The 25,076-nt window shown below is 51.8% G+C and overlaps 1 protein-coding gene across 2 annotated transcripts; it reads right to left on the reverse strand.

Annotated features, from left to right (window-relative positions):
• Positions 1-86: 86 nt before the first annotated feature.
• On the reverse strand, positions 87-20,282 carry CACNG8 (calcium voltage-gated channel auxiliary subunit gamma 8). Of its 2 annotated transcripts, XM_060289641.1 has the most exons (6): positions 19,044-20,282; positions 18,267-18,335; positions 15,974-16,437; positions 6,653-6,736; positions 5,357-5,497; positions 87-3,870 (listed from the first exon to the last, which is right to left on the reverse strand). In XM_060289641.1, the coding sequence occupies exons 2-6, from the start codon at positions 18,314-18,316 to the stop codon at positions 3,110-3,112; spliced, it is 1,500 nt and encodes a 499-aa protein (XP_060145624.1). In that variant the 5' UTR covers positions 18,317-18,335; positions 19,044-20,282; the 3' UTR covers positions 87-3,109. The 2 variants fall into 2 exon arrangements, with proteins under 2 accessions (XP_060145624.1, XP_060145623.1); XM_060289640.1 differs by lacking the exon at positions 19,044-20,282 and having other exon boundaries at positions 18,267-19,004.
• Between the last annotated feature and the right edge of the window lie 4,794 nt (positions 20,283-25,076).

Raw genomic sequence — 25,076 nt, forward strand, 5'->3', positions numbered from 1 at the left:
CATGGCAGGGAAAGCCCGGAATCCTAACCACCAGGCTACCAGGGAACTCTCTTTCCTGCTTCATTTGAAAAACACTTCTCTGCAACTGAAATTCTTATATATATTGTTTATTGTGTCTCTCCTGTGAGTTCCAGGAGAGCAAAGCCTTGGCTATCTGTTCCATACCACATTCCTTGCACCTAGACTGGTCTAGAACAGGTTGGGACTCAATGACTTTATTGAATACTGAAAACAAACAAACAAAAGAAATAGAGGGCTCCTACACCCTGTGCGTGCTTCTGTGTCTCCACATTTCTTTCTGGGCGCATCTCTGCGTTTTTCTCTGCAGCTTTACCCCTCCATTGCTGTGTATATATATATATATTTGCATCTCTGAGACTTCTCTGTTTTTTTTGTTTTTTGCAGTACGCGGGCCTCTCACTGTTGTGGCATCTCCCATTGGCTCGGGACGCGCAGGCTCAGCGGCCATGGCTCACGGGCCCAGCCGCTCCGCGGCATGTGGGATCTTCCCGGACCGGGGCACGAACCCGTGTCCCCTGCATCGGCAGGCGGACTCTCAACCACTGCGCCACCAGGGAAGCCCGACTTCTCTGTTTTGACTTGTGTATCTTGGTGGCAATCTCTCTCCTGTCCGTTTTCCTTTCCTTTCTGGATCACCTTTCTGTGTCTTTGTCCTTTTCCTTTGTCCCTGTGACTCACCTAGTTTTGGTCTCTGTTGCCCTCATCCTTCCTCCCCCACCTTCCCTCCTTCCCACCGCTCTCCCTTCTGCCCATCCTCCACCTCTTTCTTGCTTTGTTTGGCCTTTGGACTCTAGAATCCACTACCCCCTAGCCAGCTCTGCCCCCGTCTTCCACCAAATTTGTCTCTCCCTGTCCTTCCCTCCGTTTATCATCCCTACACTAAGTTCCCCTCTGTCCCGCTAGTTGTATTCCTTTCCCTCTGTTTCCCAGCATCTCTTTCCAACATTGCCCCCATGGAATCCCTCCCTGGTCCCCTGCCCTCCAGTCTTCTAGTCCATCACAAGACCTGGCAGATGGGGGACCTTGGGAAATCTTTGCTGAGCAAATGAAGGGAAACCCACTGAGCACTGTCCCTTCTGTGTCCTCAGTGACCTTCAAATCCATTCCCCCCATCCCTCTACCCCCAGAAACCTTTCCCAGCTCAGCTGCCACCCTCTCTCATCTATCCCACAGCACTGGCCTCCTGTCTAGCCCTTTCCCACATCCCAGGTGCCTCCTTCTGACACCCACGTCTAATCCTGCCCTTCACCTGCTCCAAGCTCTCCCGTGTCTCCTGCTACCCTTAGAATAAAGTCCAAACTCCTCAGCCGGGAACCCTAGCATCCTTAGACTCTGGCTTCTAGCTGCTTCTCTGGTCTTATCTCCCACCGCTACCCTGACCTTCTGCATCCCCAAAGTATGAGCCCTGTCCCCAATACATCATGTTCTTATATCCCCCCCCAAGCTGACTCGAGTTGTTTTTTTCCCATGAAAGCTCTCCTCACCCCCTTCATCACTCATCCTTTTGAAACCCAGCCTGGGTCTAATGTTCTCCAGGAAGTTTCCCCAAGTACTACCCACTCTTGTCAGTTGGTCACTCTGTCTCTTCTTCTCTGGTCAAGCTGCCCAGCCTGGTCCCTGTTACAGCACCGATCGCCCTGCCTGGAGTTCGGTTTTTGACTCCTCCTTGAGAGCACCAGTGGGGATCCTGATACTAATACACTGCCTGGTACATTAGCAGATGCTCAAAAACGTTAAGGAGTGAATGGCTGAATTAATGGATGAGTGAAACATGAATCTCTAAGTCCTAGTGTTTCTCCTGCACACCAGACACCATGCCTGTGCTTCAGTATTTGTGTGATTATCTGCTCCCTCCCACGACTGAGAGTTTGAAGGGCCAGTGCCTGTGTCTGATGCTGTATTTCAGCATGTCTCTGCCTCTCACTCTCATCTCTGAGTTCCTTCCTCCCTTTCTGTAGCATTCATGTTATGATCCTGTTTAAAGCCATTCCATGTCTCCCCACTGCCCTCAAATTAAATCTAAACTCTTGACCTGACCTACAAGTCCCTGGGCAGTCTGGCCCTGCCTTCATCTCCAGCCTCATCTTGTTCCGTCTGCATGTGGCTCACTAGTACATGTTAGCCTTCTCTGGAAGCTCTTCCTGCCCCAGGGCCTTTGCATATGCTGTTCTCTGGCTAAGACACTTCCCTGGCTTCACCTGGCTGGCTTCTTGTCATCCTTTTGTGTTAGCTAAAATATGCCTTCCTTTTAAACTGGGCTAAGCCTCCCTGAAGGAGCATTTTGGATTTCTCCTTTGCCCTAACTGTAACTTACTGTGGTGTATACATTTCTTGGATTAATGTCTGTCTCATGCACAAGATGTAAACTCTATGAGGATGTTGGGGACCCTATCTGACTTCCCTCCTTCTGTAGGCTCAGCATTTGGCACAATGCCTGGCACTTAAGTACACAAATAAATTGCTGGTAATGAATGATCAAGTCTGTCTCTGGGACTGTTTACGTTCCCTCCCCAGCGCCATGCTGGTACATAGCAGGTGCTTTTAAAGCCCTTGTGGAAGGATGAGTGAAGAAGTGAACGAATGCCCACGTCTGTCCCTTGTCACTTTGCCTTTCTGCATCCCTCTTTTATCTTTCTGTCTCTTTACATAGAGCATATATATAGTCTGCAGGTATAACTATATAGTCGTGTGTTATGGGTCCCTCTCCAGGAGTTGGGCTGGGCTGGGAGTCCCTCCTCCGTGCCCCGCCCCCACATGCACACAGCAAAACATTAAAAAGAAAACATCTCAAAACTGCAGAAAACACCACAGCCCTCCCCCTCCCCCCCACAAAAAATAAATAAAACACGACGCTCCCTCCCAACGGCCCCCTCCCTTCCCTTCCCCCTCCCTCAGGGTCCCTGATTCGGAGGGTGGCGGGCGCTCCCCCACGCCCGAGAGGTGGGGAGGGGGCGCGGGGGAGCACCAAGCAGTCTCCAGCGCGCTCACGGGGAAGGAGGGGGGCACCCCCGACCCCCGGCAGCCTCGTTGCACGCGCGCCCGCGCACGCGCCCCGGACACGCCCCCCTCGGCGCCCCCCGTCGCGCCCCTACACGGGTGTGGTTTTCCTGTTGAGCGTGTTGCCGTTGGAGGCGGCGGCCTCCTTGGCCAGGGTCCCGGGGGCTGGCGCGGCGGGCGCGGGCGCGGCGGGCGCAGGCGCGGCGGGCGGCCCGGTGACCGTGACCGTGACGCCGCCGCCCGCCTCCTTGGGGAAGGCGTTGTGCAGCGTGAGGAAGCCGGACGCCCCCCCGCGGTCCCGCTCTGAGCCCGCCCCGCCGCCGCCGCCGCCGCCGCCGCCCCCCGCGCCCCCCGCCGCGCCGCCGTACGCCCCGCCGCCGGCACCGGCGCTAGCCAGCCCCGCGGCCACGCTGCCCTTGGACGGGTCGCGGCTGAGCGTGTACATGGAGATGTCCGTGGAGGCGAAGCCCGGGCCCCCGGCGCCGCCGGGAGACGCGTCCCGCGACGGCGACGGCTCGCTGGAGCGGGAGCTAGAGCGGGAGCGGCGGCGGTAGCGGAAGCGGTAACTGGGCAGACGGAGGATGGCCGAGGGGCCGCTCCCGCCACTGCCGCCCGCGCCCCCGCCGGCCTTGAGCAGGTCCGAGCGAGACTGGCAGTGCGCCTCGCGGCTGCGCTCGATGTAGATGTTGACGGCCAGCACGCCGATCACCTCGGCCAGGATGAACGACAGCCCGCCGAAGTAGAAGGACCAGCCGTACGAGTAATGGTTCTTCTTCTCCTCGTCCCGCTTCGGGCCCGGCTCGCCCGCGTTGGCCGAGATGTACACGATCACGCCGATGATGTTGCTCAGGCCTGGGCGGGGACGGTCAGACGGGAGCCTCGAGGCCACCCCTGGCCCCGCCCCCGCCCCGGCCTGTCCCCGCCGGCCCAGGCCCAGCCCCGCTCTGAGCTCCACCCATGATGGTCTAGGCCCCGCCCCAGATGGGCCAGACCGCCCCGCCCACTGGCCAGCCCAGGCCCCGCCCCGTGTTGGCCTAAGCTCCACCGTCAGATGGTCCAAGCCCCTTCCCAGATGGTCTAAATTTCTTCCCAGGTGGCCCAGGCCCCGCCCCGAAGGGCCCCAAATCCTGCTTCGGATGGTCCACCATCCCCAGCTAATTCAGGTCCTACTCTGTTGGTCGAAAGCCCACCCTGGTCGGTCTAAACTCCACCCCAGTTGGTCCAGGGCCCACCCCAGAAGGTTTAGGATCACCCTTAATGGTCCAGATCCCTCCGGGATGGCCCAAGCCCTGCCCCAGATGGTCTAAACTCCTCCCCAGATGGCCCAGGCCCTTTCCTCGCTGGCCTAAACTCTGCCCTTGATAAGATGACCCTGGCTGGGGTTTCCTGGCCCTACCCTGATTGGTCTAACTCCACTCTTAACTTTATAAATCTTGGTGTTCCCTAGGCCTCACCCTCCGCTCGTTTAGTTAATGAGGTAATCCCGCTCTGACTCTCTAGGCCCTGACTCTGGCTGATCTGAACTCTTTCATGATTATCCTCTATTCTAGGTCTCCCCCATACTACTCTTACTAAAGCAGGTCTCCCGTCTACTCTAAGCCCCGCCTCCAGCTTGCTAAACCCTGCCCCCTGAGGATCGCGGTCAGGCTCCTCCCCCGTCCCAGGTGTAGTTAGCCCGGTCTTTCAAATCCTCCAAGCCCCACCCCCTGCAGATCTTGATCCAACTCCAAAGCATCCCCTGCTGTTTATGCTAAATCCTCCCCCTTCTCCTCTGGATTCCATCCCTTCAGAAAGGCTAACTCCTCGAATTTCCCAATACTACTCACTTCGAGGAGAAAGGGGGTCTTACCCCTTAATGCCCTCCCTCACTACCGAGTTGGTCTGGATGCTTTCGCAGGACCAGACCCTTTTTGGGTACACCGGAGCCCACGAGGCCCCGCCCCCTAGAGCAGGCTCCTCCCCATCTGAATCCAAATCACTTTCTCCCTCTCAGGTCTGTCTTCTCTGTCTTCAAGACCGCAATTCAGCCTCAAGGGCCCACCCCCTCACCCAAGCTCCTCCCCTTCCGTCTCCTGGACCGCAAGCTTTGGAACCTAAACTCCTGGCATCCCGGATTACGCGGTAGACAGACACCTGTCTGTGCTGGGTTCACTCGCCCAGAAGACTACCGGAAGGCGACACCTACCTCGCCCAGCGGGTGGCGATGGAGCTTGGGAAGAGCCTAGGAAGGCTCCGGGCCCCAGGGAGCGCCCGGGCAGGGTAGCTTTGCAGGCGCGCGCGCGCTCACACACACACGTGCGCGCTCGCAGGTGGGCCGCCCCCTCCCTCTGCCTCTCACCTGCTGCCACGAACAGGATCCCTGCTCCCAGAATGATGTTCCTCTTGGACTTGTAGACCCGGGAGGCCGCCACGCACACGCCCCCGAGCAGCAGCAGGATGGCGCTGAGGATGGGGAAAATGCTGGAGGCCCGGACGACTCCTGGAGAAAGGAGAGTATGGGGAGAGATGGGGGGTGGGAACCAGGGCGTCAGACACGGCCGCCTGGCCCCCTGGCGCCCCGCGCCTCCTGCTGCCTCCGTCTCCGCTTCTCTCTCGCTGGCTCTCCAATTATCCTTCTCTGCCTGGTTATTTTCTGTTATTGTCTCACTTTCTCTTCTCTTTAAAATTTCTCTTTCTCGATCTGATTGCCTCTCTCTTTTTCTGTGTCTTTTTCTTTCTTCCTCTATTTTTCTCTCTCCTGGCATATTTTTATTCCCTTTTATTTCTCTAATCACTCTCCCTCTCTCTTTTTTTTCCCCTCGGAACTTCTCTATTTCTCTGTGGACCCTCTCCCTCTCTCTTTTTCCTTCTCGCACGCTCTTTCCCTTCCTCTCCTGCGCATTTTTTCCTTCCTCCAGATCTTTCTGAATCAAATCTCTAAATACCTCTCTCCCTCCCACCCCATCCCCCCTTCTGCCAGGCTTCACCTATCTCTCTGGGTTTCTCTTCTCTCTTCCCCTGCCCCCCCCTCCCTCTCCCGCTCTCTTCTTCCCTTCCTCCTCTCTGTCCCTCCCCCCACCCCTTCCTGCCTGGCTTCATCTGTAGCTCTGGGTTTCTCTTCTCTTACTTTCTCCCTTCTCTCTCTCTCCCCTTCTCTCTGCAGTCCTTTCCACCGTCTCCCAAACCCTAGGCAACCAGATTCTGCGATTTCTGAGCCCTGTTGAGGCCGCAGCCAATCATAACTCTGGATTTGCCGCGTTCTTGGGGTAGCTAACCAATCTCACCACAGGCTTCCCCAGCCAGCTCCCTAGAATGGCCCGTCCGCGCCGTCCGCGCCTCAGGTTGCCTCACGGCCCCAGGGCGCAGCGGCCAATCCCAACCCAGAGAGTCACTGCACTGAGTTGCCTCGAGTACCCAGGCCATCACGACGGCCAATCAGCTCCCGGGATCCCTTCTCAGCCCGCCCCAAGGTGAGAGGAGGGGGCGGGAGAGACCACTGAGCCAATCGGTGACCAGAGGATCTCAGTATCTGGGCTTGGATTGGCTGACAAGTTCATCTCTGCGTGTGGTTCTAAGTGCCGAAGCACAGCCCCCTCTCCCCTCGCACTTGCCCAAGCCCGGCAGTCTCCCCACTCTGTCCCCGACCCCCACGTACGGAGCAGATACTCCGCGCTGTCATGGTCGTAGTCCGTGTCCTCTGGGAAATGGTTGATCTTCACGCAGACGCCTCTTTTCAACCCTGGAGGGGAATGGAGGTGATAGTCGTGGGCACTTAAGAGTGCGGAAACCCCGGGTAAGAAAGGACCCTCCTCAAACCCCTTCTGATTGGGAGACAGGAAGTAATGGCTCCTGATCCTGTCTGTGCACCTGGGACAAACTTTCAACCTCCCGGCCCCGGTTTCCCTACCAGTTAAAAAAAAGAAAAAAGGTAAAGAAAGGAAGGGAGGGAGGGAGGAAATCATCCAACACTCACTAAAAGGCCACAAGAACTTTTGCCCTGTAACCTGTACGGGGACAGTCTCTCTGGCCTCTGTTTCCACCTCTGTAAGAAAGAAGGCGTTGCTTTCAGCCATGTCGTCACTCTTCAACTCAAAATCGGTTGAAAATGCGTGGGAAAACGAAGAGGCGGCAGAGGGCCAGGAGGACTACATTTCCCATGAGGCCCTATAAAGTCTTCGAGTCCAATTGTGAGGAGAGAGAAGCCCCAGTGGGTCACCGGGGTTGTAGTCTCTTCAATCCTCCATATGGGAGAGGGATTCCCCGGCTCTCTGCGCACTGCACCTGGGGTCCTCTGGGAGGAGATGCAGAGGTCGGAGCTAGCAGAGGCACGCTAGGGGTGCAGTATGCCTCCAGTGGTCCTGCAGTCTCAGCCCCTTCCTCCCCCTAAGAACCCACTTCCTTACACAGCTGCAGACCGATGTATAAATAAGTATAAATTTAAATACATTTTGTTTCCTCAATTCTCCAGGCTCCTTCCAACCTCCCGGCCACTGCCCAATGCTGCAGAACATTCTGCTTACTTTCTTCACTGGCGAAAAACTTACCTTGCAAGCGAGCAGTGCACGGGACACCAGCTTGAGGAAGCTTTCGCTCACACACACACCCCTCCCACCCATTCTGGGGTGTAGCAGCTCCCTGCACTACCACCTTCTTAGCATGCATTGGTTTGATTTATGATCTTCTTCAGCACGCTAGGAGTTCCTGCAGGGGGAGGGCATGGGGTCTGATTCCTCCGTGTGTCCCTAGCATTGCCTGGCACAAAGGAGGCCTCAAGAAATGAGTGTTGAAAGAATTAAATTATGAATGAATATAAGGATGACAGAAGGGGAGATTCGAGGCAAAAGATGACACGGAAAGAAATGGGGGTAAAGGAAAAGATTGGAAAGAAGGACTATAAGGCAGTGAATAATTCCACTAAGAGCTACCATTTGTTAAGTGCTTCCTAGGTGGATTAACTCATCCACAGCTCACAGGAGATCCACGAAATAGATAATGTTATTGGTGTTGTGCGGTGACCAAACATTGAGAATTGGAGTCGCACTGCTTGATAATGAAGCCTGAATCCATCATGTCCTTATTCTGTGACCTTGTTGGCCTTACTTGGGCCAATTTGCTTCGATCCCTTTTCCCATAACAAGGGGCTACTAGGACCTACCTCACTGGGTTGTTGTGAGGGTTGAATCCAGGTATAGAGATTTAGCACTTTGCCTGGAACACAATTAAGTGTTCAGCTGATACCACGCCGTATAGCCATTGTCCAGATGAGGAAGCAGAGGCATAACAAGGGTTCATCAATTCACAGCTGATGGGTGGTGGAAGCAGAATTCAAACACACAGCAGTTTGCCCCCACTGGAATGTAAGCTTATAGGCTGTTCACCACTCTTCAACATCTAGAGCAATGCCTAACACATAGTAAGTGCTTAATAAATATTTTTATGTATGAATGATTGAATGGGTAACAAGCACATGAAAAGATCCTCCATATCACTAATCGTTAGGGAAATGCAAATCAAAACAACAGTGAAATACCCTCTCATAGATATGAGATACCATCCCATTAGGATGGCTACTATAAACAAGCAAACAAACAAAATAAAACAGAAAATAAGTGTTGCTGAGGATGTGGGGAAATTGGAACCCATGTGCACTGTTGGTGGGAATATAAAATGGTGCAGTCGCTATGGAAAATAGTATGGAGGTTCCTCAAAAAATTAAAATTACTATATGATCCAGCAAGTCCCTTCTGGGTATATACTCAAAAGAACTGAAAGCAAGGTCTCTAAGAAATATTTGTACATCCATTTTCGTGGCAGCATTATTCACAACAGCCAAAAGTAACCTAAGTGTCCATCAATGGATGAACGGATAAAGTGTGGCATATACGTAGAACGGAATGTTGTTCAGCCTTTAAAAGGAAGGGAATTCTGACACATGCTACAACCTGGATGAACCTTGAAGGTATTATGCAAGTGAACTAAGTCAGTCACAAAAATACAAATACTGTATGATTCCACTCATGTGCGATATCTAGAGTCATCAAATTCACAGAGACAGAAAGTAGAATGATGGTTGCCAGGGGCTGGGAGCAGGGAAGAATAGGTACAGAGTTTCAGTTTTGAAAGATGAAAAGTTTTGGAGCTTGGGTACCCAATGTGAATCTACTTAACATTACTGAACTGTGCTTTTAAAAATGGTTAAGATGGTACATTTCACATTCTGTGCATTTTACTTAAAAAAAAAAAAAAGCCATTGAATGAATGAATGAAGATGCACCTTTTGAGTGCAGATGTTTACCCATCAGCACATCCAGTATGGTGTGGTGGGGGGGGTCAAGTTCTCTCCTTTCTTGAGTGGGATTATAGTACTTCTCTCAAAACATGAATGATAACTCAATGAGATTGAGCACGGAGAGTACACTGCGTGCAGACTCTCCACAGACTAGTCATGCTGGCAGTAATGATAACTAGTACGTCCTGAGGGCTAACCACACACTAGGCACGGCTCCAAGCATTTGACAGGTAGGTATTAACACAGTATGCATGACCAGCCCTTAGAAATACCAGGCAGTGATAGTATCCCTGCTTTACAGGTGAGGAAACTGAGGCATAGAGTTGAAGAAATTGCTCAGTTCTATAGATGGTAAGTCATGGGGAGGAGACTCTGGGCCTCAAAGGTGAGCTTTTTTTTTTTTTTTAAGGTGAGCATTTTCTTTTCTTTTTCTTTTTTTCCTGGCCAAGCCATGCGGCTTGCGGGGGTCTTAGTTCCCCAACCAGGGATCAAGCCCTGTGCAGTGGAAGCGCAGAGTTCTAACCACTGGACCGCCAGAGAGGTCCCAGAGGTGAGCATATTTGTGGCAGTAGAGTGTAGTGGTTATGTTAGCCACGAGCACGGGCTTTGGAATCACATTCTCTGGACTCACATGCCAGGGCTGCCACTTCCCAGCTGGGTGGCTTTGGGGACTTGGACACCCCTGAACCTCGGCTTCCTCGTTTGGAGAATGCGGATGGTGATAATGACCACATACGGTTTGCGAGCACTCAGTGACCCACGAATGACAGAGTCAAGCGCGGACCGCACGGGGGTTACGCGGCACGCCTCTGCGTGTTATCCGACCAGCTGGGCTGGGAGCTCCTTAGGCGCAGGCATGGTGGTGATGCGTCTCTGAGTCTCCCCAGGGCCCGCCTAACACAGACCCGGGCAGGCAGCGGTGGGGGGGAGTGGGGAAGCGGGATGGGGGGCGGTGCGTAGGGGTGTGTACTGTGGCGAGGACCACGGCTCTGCCCCTCGTACGCTGGGTGGCCATGTGGCTGACTCACTTCCCCTTTCTGGCCTTCAGCTCCCTGCTCTGACAAACTCGGGTGATAATAATACCTTCCCCCTGGAGCAACTGGGAGGGTTCAATGAGATAAGGCACGCAAAGTGCTGAGAACAGGGGCTCTATATAGTCCGCTCGAATAAATTGGGCTGTGGGTCTAGATTCTGGAGGCTGAAATTCCTGAGAAGGGAGCTAGACCCATACGGATCCCCCAGCCCTGGGGTTGGTTCTGGGGCACCTGAAATGTGGCAACTGAGACGGAGTGTGAGTGTAAAATGGGCACCAGATTTCAGATTTGGTATGAAGAAAAATGCATACTATTCCATTAATAATCGTTATGTTGCTAACATGTTAAAATAATGGTTTGGCTACGCTTGGTTAGATAAAATGTATTACTAACGTTTATATTAATGTATTATATTGTATAAATTGTATTTATTAAATTAGATTCATTGAACCTTCCCCTTTGTACTTGTTTTAATGCCACAGCTAGAAACATTTAAGTTATGTAGACAGCTTGTGTGATGTTTCTATTGGGCAGTGCTGGTTGGGAGGCGGGGACTTCTGGGTTATCAAGGAGGGGACACTCAGGGGTTGGTCATCTGAATTCATAATACTGAGAAGAAGAAGAACAGAATATAAACGACATAGTCTAGCCTTTACCCTGTGCCTGCTGGCCTTTTGAATGCTTTACATGTAATAACTCATTGAATTCGCTCCACAGCCCTGTGGGTTAGGGGCCATTATAATCCCCATTTCACCGATGACGGAAATAAAGCACAGAGGAGTAGAATATATGGCTCAATGTCACCTTCCTGTGCACAGCAGACAGGAAGTAACCCAATAAGTCTTGTTCTCGAGTCTATGTCCCAATCACGACTTTCTACTGCACTTCTCAGAAAGACGGAGGGACAAGAGGATGGGACCTAAGAATTCCTGGGGACAGAGTGTCTTCAGGGGGCAATGGCCCGGGGGGGGCAGTTTCTACACCCCTGGATCCCCGATAGGATGGAGGCTAGTGGTTATATTGCTTTGACTCCTGGGAAACCAAAGAGACCTGGATTCAGATCCAGAGTCTACTGCATATTAGCTGTGTGACCTTGGGAAAGGCGCTTTCCTTCTCTGAGCCTTAAGCATTCATTTCTAGGAGATGGGGGTGATAGCAGTACATAGCGCACAGAATTACTGTGAGCATCCAATGACGCATGAGTGATGACTATAATAACAATAAAGTCTACCTTCATTTACCCCCTGCTTAACACAATTCCTTTGGCTCCCAGGACCCAGTTACCTCATTTTCCCCAAACCTCTGTGGTCACTCCTTTCTCAGCTCCCTTTGCTGGCTCTTCTCATCTTTCTGACTGTCTTTGAATACTGGACTAGCTCAGGCTTCAGCCCTTCAACTAATTTTTTGGTTTGTTTCTGTCTCTGCTCATCCATCCACATGCCATGACCCGCCCACCAGCCCAGACTCTCCCCTGAACTCTGACCTCATATATCATATCGCTAACATCCTAGATCAGGGGGTCAGCAAACTATGACCCACAGGCTGAACCCAGCCTGCCAAATCCAGCAAAGAATGGGTTTTACATTTTTTTTTTTTTTTTAATGATTGAAAAGCTGTCAGAGAAGACTATCTCGTGGTACGTGAAAATGATATAAAATTCAAATGTCAGTGCCTGTAAAGGAAGTTTAATTGGAACCCAGCCACACTCATCCACTCACGCATCATCTCTGGCTATTTTAAGGAGTAGCAGCAACAGAGATCACACGCCCCACAAAGCCTAAGAAACTGACTGTACGGCACTTTGTGAGTCCTTTCCTATACTGACTCCTGTCCTACACAGTATCTCAAATAGGCACCCTCAATTTATTTTTGTAATTTTTTTGGGTAAAGGCACCTCAATTTAACATGTCCAAAACTGAGCTCATGATAGCCCTCCTTATAATAAATTGGGTAAGAGAAAATAAAACAAATACAATAAAATACCAGCTGTTCCAGCAGATGAACCTCCCCCACCCCTACCCGACCACATTCTCCGGTGCTCAGGCCACAGCCTTAGAGCAGTGACTCTCAATGAGGGGCGATTTTATTCCTAGTCTGGAGACAGTTGACAATTTTGGTGTCCACACCGTTGGATGCTGCTGGTATTTAAAAGGTAGAGCCCAGGGATGCTGCCACACATCCTACAACACGCAGGACGCACCCCCCAACCCCAGCCCACAGCCGCAACACGGAATTATCCACCCCCAAATGTCAACAGCGCTGAGGTTGGGAAACCCCGCTTTTGAGACGCCCCGACACTTCTCTCTCATATCCTACAACTGCCCCACCAGCAATTCCTGCCCGCTGTAGCGGCAGAACATACTCACAGTTGAAACCCAAACTCTACGGCTCCCACCCCGATAAGCCACCTCCCATTCTCCCTTTTCCTTTCCTCCTAAATACCCAACACAGCAGCAAGAGCGATGCCCTTAACATTTAAGCCAGCTCCTGTCACTCCTCCCCTCCGATGTGGAAAGCAAATTACATTCCAGGACCTGGAAGCTCGTGGTATCGCCTTGACTGCACCTCCTACCATGTCCCTCCTCACCACCTCTGCCTGGGCCACGCGGGCCTCCCATGATGGTCAGACACAAGGCACATTCCCACTGCAGAGCCTCAGCAATGTTTCTACAGCCTGAAGCGTTTCCCTCCAGAAGCCACATGGCTCCATCTCTGGGCTCATTTAGCCTACGCCTCGGATGTCACCTGCTCAGTCCCCTTTATCTCCAATTTCTGCAGTTTCACACCCTTGCCCCTAACACTTCCCATCCCCTCCCTTGCTCTTTTTCCTCCTTTGCACTCAGCTCTAACACCCTAGGTGTTGTATTTACTTATCTCCCTTATTATCTGTCTCTCCTGCTAGAATATAAGACATATAAAAACAGCAGTCTTTCATGTACACACTGCTATATTTAAAATGGGTAACCAAGGGCTTCCCTGGTGGCGCAGTGGTTGAGAGTCCGCCTGCCGATGCAGGGGACGCAGTTTCGTGCCCCAGTCCAGGAAGATCCCACATGCCGCAGAGCGGCTGGGCCCGTGAGCCATGGCCGCTGAGCCTGCGCGTCCGGAGCCTGTGCCCCGCAACGGGAGAGGCCGCAACAGTGAGAGGCCCGCGTACCGCAAAAAAAAAAAAAAAAAAAAAAAAAAAAGGGTAACCAACAAGGACCTACTGTAGAGCACAGAGAACTCTGCTCAATGTTGTGTGGCAGCCTGGATGGAGGGGAGTCTGGGGGAGAATGGATACATGTATATGTATGGCTGAGTTGCTTTGCTGTGCATCTGAAACTATCACAACATTGTTAATTGGCTATACTCCAATATAAAATAAAAAGTTAAAAAAAAAAAAAACAGGTTTCTTTGCTGTTGGTTTTTTTCTCCTTCCACGTCTATAGCTCCAGAATCACGAACAGCGTCTGGCACACAGTATAAACTCAATAAATAGCGGTTGTTGAGGAGGGGATGAATACATGGAATGACTGCTACTTGCTGTACACTGTCCATCAGTGTATAATGAGAAACTGGGTGTCAAATTATAACATAATGAGAAAATTGGATGGGTGTGAGGCAATAGGGACCAGAGGTGACGGGAGAAAGGGAGACCCTCATGCCTGATCTGAGGAAGCAGCTGCTACTCGGATCCAGCCAACCGTGGCCACTGCAGGATACTGGCCCCGTGTTGTCAGATCTTCCACTAGTTCAAAAGAAGCTGGAAATCGGATTTTCAAAGTGCAATCTCCCTATTTTTAAATGTTGGCAACCGATTCAGATTTTGGTTTCAGTTTTAAACACTCCACACACCAGACAAAGCATATCTGCAAATCCCATCCATCAGATCTGAGTTCACTTGGCTCTTCCCCAGTCACAGCTGGGTTACCTTGGGCAAGTAGCTTAACATCTCTGAGCCTCGGTTTCCTCATCCTCAACAGGAGGGTGGTGCCCTGCCGCCCCCCTCCCATAGGATTAAATGAGATAATAACATTCCTTGCTCATCAAGAGTACCCAGCAAGGGACTTCCCTGGTGGTGCAGCGGTTAAGGGTCCACCTGCCAATGCAGGGGATGCGGGTTCGAGCCCTGGTCCGGGAGGATTCCCACATGCCGCTGAGCAACTAAGTCCCTTTGCCACAACTATTGAGCCTGCGCTCTAGAGCCCATGAGCCACAATTACTGAGTCCTCGTGCCACAACTACTGAAGCCCGCGCGCCTAGAGCCCGTGCTCCGCAACAAGAGAAGCCACCTCAATGAGAAGCCCGCGCACCACAACCAAGAGTAGCCCCCGCTCGCCGCAACTAGAGAAAGCCCCACGCGCAGCAGTGAAGACCCAACGCAGCCAAAAATTAAAAAAAAAAAAAAAAAAAAAAAGAGTGCCCAGCAAAACGGAGGAGGAAAAGATGGGGAAAAGAGAGGGATAAAAAGAGAAGTGAAGGGATTTTGATCTTTTTGGCCCTGGAGGGGGAAATTGGGGATTGGCTGGTCCCACTCCTTCATGTTGCAGACCAGGGCCCTGAGGCTTGGGGAGGTGACAAGATAGTGAGCACACAGGGGGATAGATGCACAGGAGGACTGGAACCCAGGTGTCCTGCTTCCCAGCCCATCACTTCCACGCTATGTGGAAAGAAATAGCAAAGCTGAGAGCAAAACAAACAGAGGAGTTGCTAAGAGGAAGAGGCCTGGCGTGGGGAGATGGGAGGCCAAGGGAGCCAGCTGGGAGGGAGCCTGCAAGGAGAGTAGGACCAAGCAAAGAGCAAAGATGGAGATTAGAAGAGGCGGTGGCCTCATCGTCAAGAAACAGGGTCTGGAAGGAGGACGTCAAAGGGAGGATGAATGGAGGGAAGATGAGGCAGAAGCTTCTAAAGACCAAGGAGGACAAGGACCCGCAGGGGAGGCTGGGAGGCCTGATGGGGAGGGAGAGGCGGGCAGACAAGATCCGCCGGAGGACAAGCCACAGAGAGGAAAGAGGAGAGGGCCGTGAGTTACGGGCAGTTAGGGCAGGATGTTTTAGGAGAGAAACAGCCAAAGTGAGGCCAAAGGGACGGAGGAGATGGGGAAGACGCTGTGACTGGGTCCATAAGAGGTAGGGGCGCTCAGAGGGCAGAGGTAGGACGTGGGGGAGAGAAGATGCAAAGGGCAAAAGGAGGAGGGGGGCCCAGCTCAAGGGTGAGCGGGAAGCGGGGAGGCAAAGCAGAGCGTGCCAGTGCTGGAATCGAGGCAGAGGGAGCCCCTCACGCAGGGAGGCCAGGCACCCACAGGGGTGAGAGGGAGGGAGGAGAGGGGGCTTTCCCCACGAATGAAAGAAAGATAAGATTAGGCGGGTCCCGAGCGGAGGGGGCGCAGGACGTGCCGAGTGACGGAGAGGCGTGGATGGGGAGGGTCGGGGAGGGTCGAGGCGAGGGGGGCGGGATTCAGAAGAGGTTCAGGACGCAGAGAAGAGTGAGAAGGACGGGGGAAGGTGTGTGGGCAGCCGTGGCAAGGAGCCCCAGGAGGAGACGGGAGGCCGCAGTGGGGACCACAGGAAACTGGGAGATTTCCCAGGGAGGAAGCCCAGCCGGCCGCGGACGGGACGAGGGGCCGGGCCGCAAATGGAGGGGCGCAAGGCCGGGGCCCCCTCCACCCTACCTTCCAGGCAGCAGATCCTCCAGAGGCCCGAGTGGGTGAGTCCGCCGGGGTCCTTCTTCTCCGAGGAGCCACTGCCCCCGCGGTGGTGGGGCCCGTCGTCGCCAGCCGTGAGGTTGGTGGTGTTGCAGATGAAGGCGCGCGTGTAGAGCCAGTAGTCCGTGCTGATGGCAATGGTCATGAGGCCGAAGGCTGCGAAGGCGCCCACCGTGGTGAGCAACACCTGCACCCCCTTCTCGCACCAGAGGCCCCTCTCTTCGTTCCAGCGCTTCAGCGACTCCAGTTTGACCACGGGCAGCCGGGGGGCCGTGGGCCACCACCGGGGCAGCGGGGGCGGGGCCGTGCCGGCGGCTGGGGGGGTCACAGCGCAGGCAGAAGTGGGGGGCCCGGGGCCAGGGGCTGGGGAGGGGGCGGCGAGGAGGAGGCTGAGGCCGGGGACGGGGTCAGAAGGCAGCCATGGTCGGCAGCTGGTGGAGGGCAGGGAGCGAGATAAAGGATTAGACAGGAGGGCTCACCTCCCTGGACACCCCTTTACCTGCACCCCAGCCCCCCAAAGAAACCCCACTCTTTCCTCGGTTGAAGAAACTCCTTCCACTCTGCTTGCCACTGCCACTTCTCTGAAAAACAATCTCCCTGCGTCCAAGAAATTCTTCCCACTAATCCCACTCTGAGACATACCCCACCTATGTCCTGAGTGCCGTAGGACACGCCTCCAGGCCCCTCCAGCTCCGCCCCCCTGGTCTCACCGTCCTCCCCACAGGGAAAGCGTCCCTCACTCCAGCCCCCAGTGCCTCTTCCTCCCCAGGAACCCCTGTCCTGTTCCTCATTTCTTATAAAATGTTCTCATAAAGCTCTACCCACTCCCTACCTTCCCCTGCAAGGCCCACCACTTCACCTACTATGGCCCCTACTTAGGAAAAATAAATCTCTCAATCTCTCCTCAGCTGAAAAAACAAAAACAACAAACACAACAGAACTCAGATCTTCCAAACTCATCCCCACAGTTTGCACAACTCAGAAAACCACACAGTTGTCATCACTACCACCCCACCTCCACAGTCTCCTCTGCATGGGAACCCCTACCCCACTCAGAACCCTACGTCTCTGGACCAGGGTTCTCAACCTTGGTTGTACCTTGAAACCACCAGAGGATACTGATACTTGAGAAATTCCGATTTCATTGGTCTGGGGTGTGGCCCTGAGCATCTAGGTTTTTAAAACTTCCCCGGGGGATTCTTTTAAAGAATCCAACACCGCTGGACCCCCTGGATTAGAAGAATGCCCCCCATCTCCATCACATTCCCTCTAACCGCCCCACTTGTCTTCCTTGGACCACTCTCCCATCCCCTACTATGTCTTTGACTCAAGGAAAATACTCCACTCTTTCGTTTGCTTATAGGAGTCTTCCAAATCTGGTCCTCAGTATCTCTACAACTTAGACAAACTCCTCATAGCCATCACTTTCTCCTCCATTAAGAAAAATTTCTTCCGTGAGTTGCAGGGCATTTTCTACTCACAGGAATCCCTTTCTCTAGACCCCAAATTCCTCTCCATTCAGAAATCTCCCAAGCTCTGACCTGCATATTCACTGTTGTGGAAGGAAATCCCCCCACTCTACCCAGCATCCCCCACCCCCTTCCTCTGCCCTTCCACCATCTCCCACGACCTCCAAATCTCCTCTCCATAGCCCTTGTTATGGGGATGAACCCCCCAATTCCAGATCTCCCCAGCTCACTTCGACATCCCGCTGTCTCTTGAACTTATAAGAACCTCCCCCCCACACACCCTGACTTCTCTTACATCACAAAGAATCCCCTTCACTCTTGCCACCCTCCTCCACCTACTCTAGCTCCCAGCATCGCTTGTGCTCAGGAGAATCCCCTTCATGTCTCCCTCAGACTTCCCTTCTTGGGAACACCCCCAGAACTCCCCCTTCTATTTCACCTGTGCAGGAACATACACCATACACTCAGTTTTCTTCCAAATTTCAAAAGATCCCCTCCATAGACTGTGCCTCTTAGAAAAATTTGATCCACAAGACCACAACTCTCTTTCAGTTGGGAATAATTTCCCACTCTGCAGCCACCAAGGGTCCATTCATTTTCCTCTCCCACAGCACCCCATCACCACGCCCCCTGCCCTGCCTTTTCCACCTTACCCCAACCCTCCTTCCAGGCATGCATCCCTTACCAGCTTCCACCACTCACTCTATCTATCCTAGACTTCTTCCCCCAAACCCCCTATTCTAGTTAAGAGCCTGGAAGCCTTAGAGGAGGAAACAAACAAACAAACAAACCTGATTCTGGGTCCCAGTACCAGGGTGACCTTGGCCTCTTCCGCCCCCATCAGCTGGCCCTCACTGGGTCTGCTCCAAGGAGGGGTGTTGGAAAGGTTGTCTATGGGGGGGGTGTCTCCATGGCAACTGGGCCTAGTGCCCCACACGTGTGTTCTCTCCTCACCTCCACTCCTGCCTGCCCACGCACGGCCCCTGCCCTGGCCCCATTCAACAGTGCCCTGGACACTGACATCCCTGTGGCCTCCCTGGCCTCACTTCTGGCCACTTCCTGTCTTTCCTCTCCAGAAAGACGCTGAGTTTCCTCTCCTCTCCATCTCTCGGCCTCTTCTCCCCGCTTCTGTGCCCCCTCACCACCAGCACCACCACCTCCACTGTCCTAGCAGATTTCTGCCTCCAAGGGGGGTGGGAGGGTGAGCCTGTGACCACAGGATGTGCCCATTCCCCTGCTGGGCCCCCTAGGACCCGGGATAAGGAGGGGATGGAGAGGGGAGGCGAAGGATGGAAATTCTTCATCGTATAAAGATTCGAAGATCTTTTCATTTTGTCGATTTGGGGGGCACTCTGCTTGGTTTTAGGGGTTCTTCCTTTAGTCCATCTGTCAGCGGCAGCAAAGGAGGGAGCAGGGGACACCCCCAATTCGAAAGCTCCGGGATGTGAGAGGGGTCATCATCCCCTCTCCCTCTGAAGGGGACCAGCTCCTTCCTCCAGAATTAGGGGGGTCACAGAGCCTTCATTTTACATCCACCCACCTCCGATTAATAAAAAGATCTCTCTCACCTCTGTTAACGATAGGTCAACTCTCCGATGCACGGGGGAGGGGACGTTGAGCCCCCGTCGGCAACCCCCCCAGGAAAACCCTTGTGGCTCCCAATTCTCACTGCTCCCCCTCCCCCAGCAGCGAGGGACCCAGGCGTCCGACCTGGTTGGGGGGTGGAGATGAAGCGGCGTCCGGGGAATGGGTGTTGAGGTGGGAGGGGAGGCTGAGGGGCAGCTCTGAGCTCGGGCCCCGAGGGAGAGGGGGTCGGGATGGGGGAAAAGAAGGTGAGGAGACAATTTGGTTCCCGTGTCGCTGGGTAAAGTGCGGAGCTGGAGGACGAGAGAGGGAAGGAGGAGGGAGGGAGGGGGAGGGGAGCCGCTGAGGATGGGGGAGCCACGGAGAGGAGATGGATTGGGGGGAGGGAAGTGATGGGGGGCAGGGTCTGGGTGGCAGAAAGAAGCTGGGGAAAAAGAGAGAGACCCAGAGAGGGAGGGAGAGAGACAGAGCCAGGAGAAGCGGAAAGAGAGAGACCCAGAGTCGGGGAAACAGAAATGGGGGAGGGAGAAATTTGGGGGAGGCAGCGGCTGGTAGCAGAAGGAAGTTGGAGAGGGAGACACACACACACACAGAGAAATATCCAGAGAGAGAAGGGGACAGAGGCAGAGATGCAAACAGAGAAACGCAGAGACTGGGGAAGAAATGGGGGATGGGGAAAGATTGGGGCGAGGGAGAGGATGGGGGTCAGGATCTGGGTAACAGAAGGAAAGAAGGGACAGAGAGAGAGTCATCCAGAGAGGGGGAGGAGAGACAGATGGGGAGAGAAAGACAGAGAGAGACTGCGAGGATGGGAGAGAGAGAGAGGGAAAGAAAGAAAAAGTGGGGAGAGAAATTGGGGATGGGGCAAAGGTCTTAACAGAGAGAAGAATGCGAGAGAGAGAGAGAGAGAGAGAGAGAGAGAGAGAGAGACAGAGAGACAGAGAGAGAGAGAGAGAGAAGAGAGAGAAAATTTTAAAAATTTAGGGGAGAGGGGTCTGAGTGGCAGAAGGTGCCCGGAGATAGAAAGGCAGATGCAGAAGGAAAGAGAGGGACCCAAAGAGAGAGACAGATGGGGAGAGACTGAGACTGGGAGAGAGAGAGACCCAGGGAACGAGACAGAGGTAGAAACTGGGGAAACATCAAAAGGAAGCCGGAGAAAAATAGGTGAGGGGCCAGTCTCAGATGAACGAAGGAGGTCGGAGATAAAGGATACCCCTGCCTCCTCCCCCACCCGCATCCCCAGCCCCTGCTCCCTACCCCCATCCCCATTTCAAAGCCACCCCCCCACCCCCACTAGCCTCCATCTCTCCACAGCATCGCTTGCCGCCGCCACCGCCTCTTCCTGTCGTCATAGCAACAGGATCCAGGCGCCCAGCCAAGGCTGGCAGCAGCGGCCGGAAATGAGGGGAGGGCCTTTTAAAATGGACCCCAGGAGCTCTCCCCTTTCCCAAAATCCAAGGGAAAGCTCCACCTCCCCGAGTCTTCCCACCATTCCCCCCCACCAAGTGGCAAGGGCAAAGAGCCACTGAAAATAAAATTATACTAAACTTACAAGGATAGAAAGCCTTTTGCGTCTCACCAAGAATTTTTTTTTCTTCTTACGAGCTACCCACCCCTAGCTCAAAGAGTTAGATTCCCCCAAGATGGGGATGGGAGTGAGGAGAAAAGTAGGATGCGCAAAGCTTGAGTGGAAATAAGTTTTAAAGAAGTCTGTCTGGGGTTGGGTCGGAGGGCTATGCAACAGTTTTGAGAAGACTGGATTTGCAAGTTCTAGAACTAGCCAGTGGGTAGAAGGTGGGACAACTCCAGGGAGAAAATCTCAGATGAGAGTCAGAAAGTTTGGTCTTGGGTTCAAATCTCAGAGATGCCTGTAGCCACTGTGTGACCTTGGGCAAAACATTTCCTCTCTTCTACACTCAGTTATAATGGGTGCAAAAACTGCCTGCAATTAAACGGGAACATTGGTGAGAAAAGGTCTTTGCATGCTGCTCTAGACAAGCAGTTATTTCAAGACTGTGTCTTCATGGGAACATGATCAAAAATTAAGCTAGCCATAACCACAGACTTGGGCTAGGGAGTCTGCATACTGTCTCACGGAATTCTTACAGAATCCTTGTAATGTGGGCACTGATATTCCCATATTATAGGTGAACAAACTGAGGCTTGGAGATGTGCAGTGATTTGCCCACAATCACCCGGGAAATACAAAGTCAGCACTGGAGATGAAGCAGCCTCTTTGTGGGGAGTTGCCAGGAACAGTCAGCAATAGGTGAACTTCAGAGCCACTTAACCATTCCTGCGTCAGCTCCTCCCTTTTGGGGGCTGACAGAAGACAGAAAAAACCTGAGTTCCCCACACTTTCAATCACCTCCCCTGAAGGAGCATCTCAGATTTCCACTGGAATTTCTTCAGGGGAAAGGAGTTTAGGGAAGCATTGTGACACCCTTGGTTTAGAAGCAAAGAAATGCCAGCCTCGAGGGAAGGGGCCTGGAATTCATTCGTTTAAGAAACATTTGTTCAGCCCACCGTCCTTTTGCCAGGGAGAAGGATACAGCTGGGGACAATAATGGTAATTGATAGAAACTGAGTGCTGAATGTTACAGACTCTCAGTGATTTGCCTGCACGGACTAGGTCTTCCAGGTTCCCTTATTAGCCCCCACTTTAAAGATGCGAGGCTGAGAGACGTAAGCACATCCTGCACGTAGGAAGCGGTAACAATGGAAATCAGAGTCAAGTCTTCAGATTCCAGAACCTGTGCTATTTTCACTGCTTCTCTGTCCTTTGGTGGGGGGAGGGGGGTGTTTATATCCTAAATGGGGGAACTATAAATAAACAAACACAAAAACAAATACTTTGAAAGGGCGAAAACAGCATGAAGCTGATAAAATAAGCTGAGGTTTCTAAATCTCGGAACCATTGACATTTGGGCTGGATAGTTCGCAGGGCGGGGCGTGGGGAGGGCGCTGTCCTGTGCATTGTAGGATATCCAGCAGCGTCCAGTAACTCTGCTCACTAGATGCCAGTAGCAAGGGATTATAATCAAAAGAATTCAGTCTGTTCCACCTCAAATCCTGCTCCATACTGGAAGTCTTTTAACATTTTCAGCTGTTTCTTCTCTTACTTGCCTTTGCATCCCTAAATAATAATTATCTTCTAGATGTGTCAGCAATATACATTGTAGATTCTTCTCTCTGATAGATAAGGATTTAACTCATGGAGACCTCATTTTTCCTCCCTATAAGTATTTTTAATTCTTCTATTGGTTAATTTTGTGGCATTAACTAATAGACATATCATGATTTCTTCTTTCAGAGGGCATATCTTTTCTCTCCCTTTTTAAGCAGCTTTATTGAGATAGAACCCACATACCATGCAATTCACTCAAAGTGTATAATTCAATGGCTTTAACTATAATCATAAAATAGTGCAAGCATCCACCTTAGATCCATTATAGAACATTCTCATTTGCCCAAGGAGATATCACACAGCCCTCAGCCAGTCACCCCCAATCTCCCCACACCCCCAGTCTCCCCACCCAGCGCTAGGTAATCACTAATCTACTTTCTGTCTGTATAGGTTTGCCAATTCTAGACATTTCATATAAATGGAATCATACAATACATGTTCATTTGTGATGGGCTTCTTTTGCTTAGCATAATGTTTTCAAGGGTCATCATGTTGTAGCATGAATCAATACTTCATTTCCTCTTATTGCAGGATAATATTCCATTGTATGGATATACCACATTTAACTATTGGATATTTGGGTTATTTCCAGATTTGGCTACTATGAGTAATGCTGCCGTGAACATTTGTGTACACATTTTTGTGGGAAGGTATGTTTTCACATCTGTTGGATGTATACCTAGGAGTGGAATGTCTAGATCACATGTTTATCCTTTTGAGAAATGAGGCAGCATCTCTGGACTTCATTCTGCAAGACAGAAATATTAGACCCACTGAACAACTCTTCAGCTCACTGACGGACTCTTCAGAAGGGGTGTCCCAGAAGATGCAGGTGATGGACGCTTTCAGCTCTCATTTCTAAATTTGCTCATGAATTCATCTCACATTAGCCGAGGTCTCCCATGGGGTTAACCTGGAGACCTAGAGGCTGTAGACTCAGAGACAAGTCTGCTAAGCCCCTAACCTTGAGAAGGTCCTCCACCCTCACTTCCCCCGACCCCATGTGGTAGGCAGAACTCCAACATGACCCCCAATATTCCCACCCGCTTGTGCAATCCCCTCCCCTTGAATGTGGGCAAGACTTGAGAATAGGATGGGGTGCCACCCCCATGATTAGGTTACATTATATGCAAGGTGAAGGAATTTTGCTTGTGTAGTTAAGGTCCCTAATAAGTTGACTTGAAGTTAGTCAAAAGGAAGATTATCCTGGGTGGGCCTGACCTAATCAGGTGATTTTTTTTTTTTTTTTTTTTTTTTTTGCAGTACGCGGGCCTCTCACTGATGTGGCCTCTCCCGTTGAGGAGCACAGGCTCGGGACGCGCAGGCTCAGTGGCCATGGCTCACGGGCCCAGCCGCTCCGTGGCATGTGGGATCTTCCCGGACCGGGGCACGAACCCGTGTCCCCTGCATCGGCAGGCGGACTCTCAACCACTGCGCCACCAGGGAAGCCCCAGGTGATCTCTTTTAAAAGGGTCAAGAATCACCTCACACCAGTCAGAATGGAAAGTCTACAAATAATAAATGCTGGAGAGGATGTGGAGAAAAGGGAACCCTCCTACACTGTTGGTGGGAATGTAAACTGGTACAACCATTATGGAGAACAATATGGAGGTTCCTTAAAAAACTAAAAATAAAGCTACTGTATGATCCAGTAATCCCACTCCTGGGCATATATCTGGAGAAAATGCTAAGTCAAAAAATACATCCACCCCTATGTTCATAGCAGCACTATTTACAATAGTCAAGGCATGGAAGCAACCTAAGTGTCCACTGACAGATGAATGGATAAAGAAGATGTGGTATATATAGTCAATGGAATATTACTCAGCCATAAAAAAGAATAAAATAGCGCCATTTACAGCAACATGGATGGACCTAGAGATTATCGTACCAAGTGAAGTAATTTGGACAGAGAAAGACAAATATCATATGATATCACTTATATGTGGAACCTAAAAAAGTGGTACAAATGAATTTATTCATAAAACAGAAACAGACTCACAGACATAGAAAACAAACTTATGGTTAACAAAGGGGAAAGATGTGGGGGAGGGATAAATTAGGAGTTTGGGATTAACAGATACACACTACTATATATGAAATAGATAAACAACAAGGTCCTACTGTAGCACAGGGAACTATATTCAATGTCTTGTAATAACCTATAATAGAAAAGAATCTGAAAAAAATATATATGTATTGTATATATATATGTAATACATATATGTGTGTGTATATGTGTGTGTGTGGATATATACATATATCTGAATCACTTTGCTGTACACCAGAAACTAACACAACATTGTAAATCAACTATAGTTCAATTTTTTTTTTAATTTATTAGTTTATTTATTTTTGGCTGTGTTGGGTCTTCGTTGCTGTGCGTGCAGGCTTTCTCTAGTTGTGGCGAGCGGGGGCTACTCTTCGTTGCGGTGCACGGGCTTCTCACTGCAGTGGCTTCTCTTGTTGCGGAGCACGGGCTCTAGGCATGCGGGCTTCAGTAGTTGTGGCACGCAGGCTCTAGTGGTTGTGGCTCGTGGGCTTAGTAGTTGTGGTGCACGGGCTTAGTGGCTCCGCAGCATGTGGGATCTTCCCGGACCGGGGCTCGAACCTGTGTCCCCTGCATTGGCAGGCGGATTCTTCCCCACTGCGCCACCAGGGAAGTCCTATACTTCAATTTTTAAAAAGAGGGTCAAGAAGTCATAGAGACTCAAAGCAAGAGATTCTCCTGCTGTCCTGCAGGAGCCAATTGCCCCATTGTTAAAGAGGCCCACGTGGTCAAGACCTAAGGGTGGGAACTGCTAGCAAAACACAGGGACTTCTGGGACTT

This window comes from Globicephala melas, chromosome 19, assembly GCF_963455315.2.
Source record: "Globicephala melas chromosome 19, mGloMel1.2, whole genome shotgun sequence".
Taxonomy (NCBI): domain Eukaryota; kingdom Metazoa; phylum Chordata; class Mammalia; order Artiodactyla; family Delphinidae; genus Globicephala; species Globicephala melas.